This window comes from Salmo trutta, chromosome 31, assembly GCF_901001165.1.
Source record: "Salmo trutta chromosome 31, fSalTru1.1, whole genome shotgun sequence".
Lineage (NCBI taxonomy): Eukaryota > Metazoa > Chordata > Actinopteri > Salmoniformes > Salmonidae > Salmo > Salmo trutta.
Genome location: NC_042987.1, coordinates 44,388,094 through 44,399,975, shown reverse-complemented (window position 1 = coordinate 44,399,975; position 11,882 = coordinate 44,388,094). Strand labels below are relative to the sequence as shown.

Sequence of the window (11,882 nt, the reverse complement as noted above, 5' to 3'; positions counted from 1 at the left end):
AAAAAAAATAAATAATAATAATAATAATAATAATAATAATAGTAAAAAAATATATATATATATATATTTTTTAAAACAGTATAAAAAAATATAAAAAAAATTAATAACCAAAAAATAAATTTTTAAAAAAAAAAAATCACAATTTTAATCGGTATCGCCTTTTTTTGGTCCTCCAATAACCGGTATCGGCGTTGATCATAAATCGGTCGCCCTCTAACAGGCTTCATCTGAGACTCAATGATATGGCGTTATCACGAGCAGCAGGATGAACCTAGAATATTGGGTGCAATGCAAGATGTTACACGCTCACATGCACGCTTCAATGTGCTGCAATTAGCTGAAGTATAGACTCGCCCTTCACAGCGCTGTTGCAGAGGTCGGTCTGATGCTGTGGTCTACTTCATGCATTGCAGACTCTACCTTTAATGTTGGTCTGGGAAACCCATCCAAGAGGATGTTTGTACCAGAACTTGTTCAGGACAACAAAAAAAAAAAAACGGAGACATTATTTTTAAACAAATGGATAAAATTTTACTGGTCATTTAAATAAAATAAAAATTCATGAAGGTCGAAGAAGCTAAAATCAATAGTAAATTGTCGATCCAAGTTTTGTCTAAATGTTAAAACTACATATAAAATGTTGGATGGTAACAGAAGAAACAGTGTTTATCATCTGAACGGCTGATGGGTGGGGACAGGGGCATGGCTATGGACAATATCTTCCAATAGAAATAGTGGGTGCGTCTGTATGGTTGGTTGATTGGTTCTGTCTGAAGGTCTCCTCCTCCCGATCTCAACAGAACTAGAAGATGAACAGTAAAGAAGGCCTTAGATGAGGACAGAGAAGGGACTGTGTATATGTAGTTAAACACAACACCTACATTTAACAATGTGGTGAAACAGACAAAAGGGATTCGGTAAGTCTGTTTACAGCGTGCGTGCGTGTAGACAACAGCGTGCGTGCGTGTAGACAACGTACCTTCCATCTGTTCCCACAGTCATTACAGAAGACGAAGGTGGTCATGGGTTCATCAGCACTGCGGGTCTGCACCTGGAAGACCAACACAAACAGGATTACTGTACACACTGACAACACTGTAGGGGTGGGAAAGCTTCACCAAACCCGCCCAGGATGGACATTTTGGCCTCTTGGTTTGGTTCCGGTTCAGAAATAAAATGAAAAGCCAACAGTGTAGTTCATTTGAGTCTATTGAAGAAAATCCAAAAGTGTGATTCCATAGATGATCATGAGTCATATAAGGCCTGATGACAGCACCATCAGGAATAACAGTTTGGTGAAAAACACCATTACTCATCCACAGCAGACAAATAGTGTTATATGTGTGTACTCAATATGGAAACATGGCTCAGACATCGTATAAGACTATGTTATGTTTGTTACAAAGAGACAAATATGTGACTGTCATTTAACTTAACCAAAAAGGTATCTGTAGCATCATACTTCCCACTCCAGGGCCATGTGATTGGCTGTTAAGTAGCTCTGTAGCCTGGAGGTCCAGCCATCTGTAGTAAGCGCAAAACATGGTGCATTGGCCAATTCATTGATAACTTCGGCTTTAGCTTGCTTATATAGTGTGGGTACTGCCTGTTTGCTGAAATGTGTGTGAGGACAAAGTTCATAAAGTGACTTGAGCACCTCAAATCAAATCAAGCTTTATTTGCCACATGCGCCGAATACAACAAGTGTAGACTTGACCGTGAAATGCTTACTTACAAACCCCTAACCAACAGTGCAGTTCAAGAAGAAGAAAATATTTACCAAGTAGACTAAAATAAAAAGTAATAATAAAAAGTAACACAATAAGAATAACGAGGCTACATACAGGGGGTACCGGTACAGAGTCAATGTGGAGGCTATATACAGGGGGTACCGGTACAGAGTCAATGTGGAGGCTATATACAGGGGGTACAGGTACAGAGTCAATGTGGAGGCTATATACAGGGGGTACAGGTACAGAGTCAATGTGGAGGCTATATACAGGGGGTACAGGTACAGAGTCAATGTGGAGGCTATATACGGGGGGTACCGGTACAGAGTCAATGTGGAGGCTATATACAGGGGGTACCGGTACAGAGTCAATGTGGAGGCTATATACGGGGGGTACCGGTACAGAGTCAATGTGGAGGCTATATACAGGGGGTACCGGTACAGAGTCAATGTGGAGGCTATATACAGGGGGTACCGGTACAGAGTCAATGTGGAGGCTATATACAGGGGGTACCGGTACAGAGTCAATGTGGAGACTATATACAGGGGGCACCGATACCGAGTCAATGTGGAGGCTATATACAGGGGGTACCGGTACAGAGTCAGGGTGCAGGCTAGTTGAGGAAATCTGCCGTTTGGCCATCACTCATTTATATATTTATATGTACATATTCGTATTCATTCCTTTACACTTGTGTGTATCAGGTAGTTGTTGTGGAATTGGTAGGTTATATTACTTGTTAGATATTACTGCATGGTCGGAACTAGAAGTCCCCTGTGGCTCAGTTGGTAGAGCATGGTGTTTGCAACGGCAGGGTTGTGGGTTTGATTCCCACGGGGGACCAGCACGGAGGGAAAAAATGTGTATGAAATGTATTCACTATTGTAAGTCGCTCTGGATAAGAGCGTCTGCTAAATTTTTTATTTTATTTTTATTTCACCTTTATTTAACCAGGTAGGCAAGTTGAGAACAAGTTCTCATTTACAATTGCGACCTGGCCAAGATAAAGCAAAGCAGTTCGACAACATACAAAAACACAGAGTTACACATGGAGTAAAACAACATACAATCAATGATGCAGAAGAAAAAATAAGACTATATACAATGTGAGCAAATGATGTGAGATACGGGAGGTAAAGGCAAAAAAATGCCATGGTGGCAAAGTAAATAAAGTATGGCAAGAAAAACACTGGAATGGTAGATTTGTAGTTTGAGGAAAGATTAAAAGTTAAAATATAAATAATATGGTGCAAAGGAGCAAAATAAATAAAATAAATAAATACAGTAGGGGAAGAGGTAGTAGTTTGGGCTAAATTAAGGATGGGCTATGTACAGGTGCAGAGATCTGTGAGCTGCTCTGACAGCTGGTGCTTAAAGCTAGTGAGGGAGATAAGTGTAAATGACTAAAATGTAAATGTAGAAGCACAAGCATTTCGCTACACTTGCATTAACACCTGCTAACCATGTGTATGGGACAAATACATTTGATTTGATACATGTAGGTGGGGGTGAAGTGACTATGCATAGGTAACAAACAAACAGCGAGTAGCAGAAGTGTACAAGGGGGGTGTGTCAATGTAAATTGTCCGGTGGCGATTTTTATGAATTGTTCAGCCGTCTAATGGCTTGGGGGTAGAAGCTGTTGAGGAGCCTTTTGGTCCAAGACTTGACGCTCCGGCACCACTTGCCGTGCAGTAGCAGAGTTAACAGTCTGCGACGAGGGTGACCGGAGTGTCTGACAATTTTTGGGGCTTTCCTCTGACACCGCCTGGTATAGAGGTCCTGGATGGCAGGAAGCTTGGCCCCAGTGATGTACTGGGCCGTACCCACTACCCTCTGTAGCGCCTTATGAACCCCTATGACAGGCGCATCTAAACAGCTCCTCCAAAGAGTCTTCTCTAATACAACCAAAAGTATCTATTACAGTGAATCAATAGAAATATTAGTACCTCTAGTGGTCATTACCTGAGAAGGTGTATTATGTAGTGGATGGTATATTACCTGAGAGGAGGTGTATTATGTAGTGGATGGTATATTACCTGAGGTGTATTATATAGTGGATGGTATATTAATTGAGAGGAGGTGTATTATATAGTGGATGGTATATTACTTGAGAGGAGGTGTATTATATAGTGGATGGTATATTACCTGAGGAAGGGTATTAAATAGTGGATGGTATATTACCTAAGGAGGTGTATTATATAGTGGATGGTATATTACCTGAGGTATATTATATAGTGGATGGTATATTACCTGAGAGGAGGTGTATTATATAGTGGATGGTATATTACCTGAGGTATATTATATAGTGGATGGTATATTACCTGAGAGGAGGTGTATTATATAGTGGATGGTATATTACTTGAGGAGGTGTATTATATAGTGGATGGTATATTACCTGAGAGGAGGTGTATTATATAGTGGATGGTATATTACCTAAGGAGGTGTATTATATAGTGGATGGTATATTACCTGAAGAGGTGTATTATATAGTGGATGGTATATTACCTAAGGAGGAGTATTAAATAGTGGATGGTATATTACCTGAAGAGGTGTATTATATAGTGGATGGTATATTACCTGAGGAGGTGTATTATATAGTGGATGGTATATTACCAGAGAGGAGGTGTATTATATAGTGGATGGTATATTACCTGAAGAGGTGTATTATATAGTGGATGGTATATTACCTAAGGAGGTGTACTATATAGTGGATGGTATATTACCTGATGAGGTGTATTATATAGTGGATGGTATATTACCTGAGGAGGTGTATTATATAGTGGATGGTATATTACTTGAAGTGGTGTATTATATAGTGGATGGTATATTACCTAAGGAGGTGTATTATATAGTGGATGGTATATTACCTGATGAGGTGTATTATATAGTGGATGGTATATTACTTGAAGAGTTTTATTATATAGTGGATGGTATATTACCTGAGAGGAGGTGTATTATATAGTGGATGGTATATTACCTGAGGAGGTGTATTATATAGTGGATGGTATATTACCTGAGGAGGTGTATTATATAGTGGATGGTATATTACCAGAGAGGAGGTGTATTATATAGTGGATGGTATATTACCTGAGAGGAGGTGTATTATATAGTGGATGGTATATTACCTGAGAGGAGGTGTATTATATAGTGGATGGTATATTACCTGAGGAGGTGTATTATATAGTGGATGGTATATTACCTAAGGAGGTATATTATATAGTGGATGGTATATTACCTAAGGAGGTGTATTATATAGTGGATGGTATATTACCTGAGGAGGTGTATTAGATAGTGGATGGTATATTACCTGAGGAGGTGTATTATATAGTGGATGGTATATTACCTAAGGAGGTGTATTATATAGTGGATGGTATATTACCTGAGAGGAGGTGTATTATATAGTGGATGGTATATTACCTGAGGTATATTATATAGTGGATGGTATATTACCTGAGGAGGTATATTATATAGTGGATGGTATATTACCTGAGGAGGTGTATTATATAGTGGATGGTATATTACTTGAGAGGAGGTGTATTATATAGTGGATGGTATATTACCTGAGGAGGTGTATTAAATAGTGGATGGTATATTACCTAAGGAGGTGTATTATATAGTGGATGGTATATTACCTGAGGTTGGTGTATTAGATAGTGGATGGTATATTACCTGAGGAGGTGTATTATATAGTGGATGGTATATTACCTAAGGAGGTGTATTATATAGTGGATGGTATATTAAATGAGGTATATTATATAGTGGATGGTATATTACCTGAGAGGAGGTGTATTATATAGTGGATGGTATATTACCTGAGGTATATTATATAGTGGATGGTATATTACCTGAGGAGGTATATTATATAGTGGATGGTATATTACCTGAGGAGGTGTATTATATAGTGGATGGTATATTACCTGAGAGGAGGTGTATTATATAGTGGATGGTATATTACCTAAGGAGGTGTATTATATAGTGGATGGTATATTACCTGAAAAGGTGTATTATATAGTGGATGGTATATTACCTAAGGAGGTGTATTATATAGTGGATGGTATATTACCTGAAGAGGTGTATTATATAGTGGATGGTATATTACCTAAGGAGGTGTATTATATAGTGGATGGTATATTACCTGAAGAGGTGTATTATATAGTGGATGGTATATTACCTGAGGAGGTGTATTATATAGTGGATGGTATATTACCAGAGAGGAGGTGTATTATATAGTGGATGGTATATTACCTGAAGAGGTGTATTATATAGTGGATGGTATATTACCTAAGGAGGTGTACTATATAGTGGATGGTATATTACCTGATGAGGTGTATTATATAGTGGATGGTATATTACCTGAGGAGGTGTATTATATAGTGGATGGTATATTACTTGAAGTGGTGTATTATATAGTGGATGGTATATTACCTAAGGAGGTGTATTATATAGTGGATGGTATATTACCTGATGAGGTGTATTATATAGTGGATGGTATATTACTTGAAGAGTTTTATTATATAGTGGATGGTATATTACCTGAGAGGAGGTGTATTATATAGTGGATGGTATATTACCTGAGGAGGTGTATTATATAGTGGATGGTATATTACCTGAGGAGGTGTATTATATAGTGGATGGTATATTACCTGAGGTATATTATATAGTGGATGGTATATTACCTGAGAGGAGGTGTATTATATAGTGGATGGTATATTACCTGAGGTATATTATATAGTGGATGGTATATTACCTGAGGAGGTATATTATATAGTGGATGGTATATTACCTGAGGAGGTGTATTATATAGTGGATGGTATATTACCTGAGAGGAGGTGTATTATATAGTGGATGGTATATTACCTGAGGTGCATTATATAGTGGATGGTATATTACAGGAGGTGTATTATATAGTGGATGGTATATTACAGGAGGTGTATTATATAGTGGATGGTATATTACCTGAGGAGGTGTATTATATAGTCGATGGTATATTACCTGAGAGGAGGTGTATTATATAGTGGATGGTATATTACCTGAGGAGGTATATTATATAGTGGATGGTATATTACCTAAGGAGGTGTATTATATAGTGGATGGTATATTACCTGAGGAGGTGTATTATATAGTGGATGGTATATTACCTGAGAGGAGGTGTATTATATAGTGGATGGTATATTACCTGAGAGGAGGTGTATTATATAGTGGATGGTATATTACCTGAGAGGAGGTGTATTATATAGTGGATGGTATATTACCTGAGGAGGTGTATTATATAGTGGATGGTATATTACCTGAGAGGAGGTGTATTATATAGTGGATGGTATATTACCTGAGGAGGTGTATTATATAGTGGATTGTATATTACCTGAGAGGAGGTGTATTATATAGTGGATGGTATATTACCTGAGAGGAGGTGTATTATATAGTGGATGGTATATTACCTGAGGAGGTGTATTATATAGTGGATGGTATATTACCTGAGAGGAGGTGTATTATATAGTGGATGGTATATTACCTGAGGAGGTGTATTATATAGTGGATGGTATATTACCTGAGGAGGTGTATTATATAGTGGATGGTATATTACCTGAGAGGAGGTGTATTATATAGTGGATGGTATATTACCTGAGGTATATTATATAGTGGATGGTATATTACCTAAGGAGGTGTATTATATAGTGGATGGTATATTACCTGAGGAGGTGTATTATACAGTGGATGGTATATTACCTGAGGAGTTATATTACACAGTGGATGGTATATTACCTAAGGAGGTGTATTATATAGTGGATGGTATATTACCTGAGGAGGTGTATTATACAGTGGATGGTATATTACCTGAGAAGGTGTATTATATAGTGGATGGTATATTACCTGAGGAGGTATATTATATAGTGGATGGTATATTACAGGAGGTGTATTATGTAGTGGATGGTATATTACCTGAGGAGGTGTATTATATAGTGGATGGTATATTACAGGAGGTGTATTATATAGTGGATGGTATATTACCTGAGAGGAGGTGTATTATATAGTGGATGGTATATTACAGGAGGTGTATTATATAGTGGATGGTATATTACCTAAGAGGAGGTGTATTATATCGTGGATGGTATATTACCTGAGGAGGTGTATTATATAGTGGATGGTATATTACCTGAGAGGAGGTGTATTATACAGTGGATGGTATATTACCTGAGGAGGTGTATTATATAGTGGATGGTATATTACAGGAGGTGTATTATATAGTGGATGGTATATTACCTGAGAGGAGGTGTATTATATAGTAGATGGTATATTACCTGAGGAGGTGTATTATATAGTAGATGGTATATTACCTGAGGAGGTGTATTATATAGTGGATGGTATATTACCTAAGAGGAGGTGTATTATATAGTGGATGGTATATTACCTGAGGAGGTGTATTATATAGTGGATGGTATATTACCTGAGAGGAGGTGTATTATATAGTGGATGGTATATTACCTGAGGAGGTATATTATATAGTGGATGGTATATTACCTAAGGAGGTGTATTATATAGTGGATGGTATATTACCTGAGAGGTGTATTATATAGTGGATGGTATATTACCTGAGGTATATTATATAGTGGATGGTATATTACCTAAGGAGGTGTATTATATAGTGGATGGTATATTACCTGATAGGTGTATTATATAGTGGATGGTATATTACCTGAGGAGGTGTATTATATAGTGGATGGTATATTACCTGAGGAGGTGTATTATATAGTGGATGGTATATTACCTGAGAGGAGGTGTATTATATAGTGGATGGTATATTACCTGAGGTATATTATATAGTGGATGGTATATTACCTAAGGAGGTGTATTATATAGTGGATGGTATATTACCTGAGGAGGTGTATTATACAGTGGATGGTATATTACCTGAGGAGGTATATTATACAGTGGATGGTATATTACCTAAGGAGGTGTATTATATAGTGGATGGTATATTACCTGAGGAGGTGTATATATACAGTGGATGGTATATTACCTGAGAAGGTGTATTATATAGTGGATGGTATATTACCTGAGGAGGTATATTATATAGTGGATGGTATATTACAGGAGGTGTATTATGTAGTGGATGGTATATTACCTGAGGAGGTGTATTATATAGTGGATGGTATATTACAGGAGGTGTATTATATAGTGGATGGTATATTACCTGAGAGGAGGTGTATTATATAGTGGATGGTATATTACAGGAGGTGTATTATATAGTGGATGGTATATTACCTAAGAGGAGGTGTATTATATAGTGGATGGTATATTACCTGAGGAGGTGTATTATATAGTGGATGGTATATTACCTGAGAGGAGGTGTATTATACAGTGGATGGTATATTACCTGAGGAGGTGTATTATATAGTGGATGGTATATTACAGGAGGTGTATTATATAGTGGATGGTATATTACCTGAGAGGAGGTGTATTATATAGTAGATGGTATATTACCTAAGAGGAGGTGTATTATATAGTGGATGGTATATTACCTGAGGAGGTGTATTATATAGTGGATGGTATATTACCTGAGAGGAGGTGTATTATATAGTGGATGGTATATTACCTGAGGAGGTATATTATATAGTGGATGGTATATTACCTAAGGAGGTGTATTATATAGTGGATGGTACATTACCTGAGAGGTGTATTATATAGTGGATGGTATATTACCTGAGGTATATTATATAGTGGATGGTATATTACCTAAGGAGGTGTATTATATAGTGGATGGTATATTACCTGAGAGGAAGTGTATTATATAGTGGATGGTATATTACCTGAGGAGGTGTATTATATAGTGGATGGTATATTACCTGAGAGGAGGTGTATTATATAGTGGATGGTATATTACCTGAGGAGGTGTACTATATAGTGGATGGTATATTACCTGAGAGGAGGTGTATTATATAGTGGATGGTATATTACCTGAGGAGGTATATTATATAGTGGATGGTATATTACAGGAGGTGTATTATGTAGTGGATGGTATATTACCTGAGGAGGTGTATTATATAGTGGATGGTATATTACAGGAGGTGTATTATATAGTGGATGGTATATTACCTGAGAGGAGGTGTATTATATAGTGGATGGTATATTACAGGAGGTGTATTATATAGTGGATGGTATATTACCTAAGAGGAGGTGTATTATATAGTGGATGGTATATTACCTGAGGAGGTGTATTATATAGTGGATGGTATATTACCTGAGAGGAGGTGTATTATACAGTGGATGGTATATTACCTGAGGAGGTGTATTATATAGTGGATGGTATATTACCTGAGAGGAGGTGTATTATATAGTAGATGGTATATTACCTGAGAGGAGGTGTATTATATAGTAGATGGTATATTACCTGAGGAGGTGTATTATATAGTAGATGGTATATTACCTGAGGAGGTGTATTATATAGTGGATGGTATATTACCTAAGAGGAGGTGTATTATATAGTGGATGGTATATTACCTGAGGAGGTGTATTATATGGTGGATGGTATATTACCTGAGAGGAGGTGTATTATATAGTGGATGGTATATTACCTGAGGAGGTATATTATATAGTGGATGGTATATTACCTAAGGAGGTGTATTATATAGTGGATGGTATATTACCTGAGAGGTGTATTATATAGTGGATGGTATATTACCTGAGGTATATTATATAGTGGATGGTATATTACCTAAGGAGGTGTATTATATAGTGGATGGTATATTACCTGAGAGGAAGTGTATTATATAGTGGATGGTATATTACCTGAGGAGGTGTATTATATAGTGGATGGTATATTACCTGAGAGGAGGTGTATTATATAGTGGATGGTATATTACCTGAGGAGGTGTATTATATAGTGGATGGTATATTACCTGAGGAGGTGTATTATATAGTGGATGGTATATTACCTGAGAGGAGGTGTATTATATAGTGGATGGTATATTACCTGAGGTATATTATATAGTGGATGGTATATTACCTAAGGAGGTGTATTATATAGTGGATGGTATATTACCTGAGGAGGTGTATTATACAGTGGATGGTATATTACCTGAGGAGGTGTATTATACAGTGGATGGTATATTACCTAAGGAGGTGTATTATATAGTGGATGGTATATTACCTGAGGAGGTGTATTATACATTGGATGGTATATTACCTGAGAAGGTGTATTATATAGTGGATGGTATATTACCTGAGGAGGTATATTATATAGTGGATGGTATATTACAGGAGGTGTATTATATAGTGGATGGTATATTACCTGAGGAGGTGTATTATATAGTGGATGGTATATTACCTGAAGAGGTGTATTATATAGTGGATGGTATATTACCTGAGGTGTATTATATAGTGGATGGTATATTACCTGAGGTGTATTATATAGTGGATGGTATATTACCTGAGGTGTATTATATAGTGGATGGTATATTACCTGAGGAGGTGTATTATATAGTGGATGGTATATTACCTGAGGAGGTGTATTATATAGTGGATGGTATATTACCTGAGAGGAGGTGTATTATATAGTGGATGGTATATTACCTGAGGTATATTATATAGTGGATGGTATATTACCTAAGGAGGTGTATTATATAGTGGATGGTATATTACCTGAGGAGGTGTATTATACAGTGGATGGTATATTACCTGAGGAGGTGTATTATACAGTGGATGGTATATTACCTAAGGAGGTGTATTATATAGTGGATGGTATATTACCTGAGGAGGTATATTATATAGTGGATGGTATATTACAGGAGGTGTATTATATAGTGGATGGTATATTACCTGAGGAGGTGTATTATATAGTGGATGGTATATTACCTGAAGAGGTGTATTATATAGTGGATGGTATATTACCTGAGGTGTATTATATAGTGGATGGTATATTACCTGAGGTGTATTATATAGTGGATGGTATATTACCTGAGGTGTATTATATAGTGGATGGTATATTACCTGAGAAGGTATATTATATAGTGGATGGTATATTACCTAAGGAGGTGTATTATATAGTGGATGGTATATTACCTGAGGAGGTGTATTATATAGTGGATGGTATATTACCTGAGAGGAGGTGTATTATATAGTGGATGGTATATTACCTGAGGAGGTGTATTA

General features: G+C 36.8%; 1 protein-coding gene across 3 annotated transcripts in view; it reads right to left on the bottom strand.

Moving 5' to 3' along the window:
* Positions 1-508: 508 nt before the first annotated feature.
* The window catches only part of tcea1 (transcription elongation factor A (SII), 1), a 33,686-nt gene continuing 22,312 nt past the window's right edge, over positions 509-11,882 (bottom strand). For all 3 annotated transcript variants that reach the window (XM_029726659.1, XM_029726661.1, XM_029726660.1), the window contains 2 exons: positions 980-1,051; positions 509-802 (listed from right to left, as the gene is read on the bottom strand). In XM_029726659.1, coding sequence (XP_029582519.1) covers positions 794-802; positions 980-1,051 — 81 coding nt within the window. In that variant the 3' untranslated portion in view covers positions 509-793. The remainder of the gene's footprint in view (positions 803-979; positions 1,052-11,882) is intronic.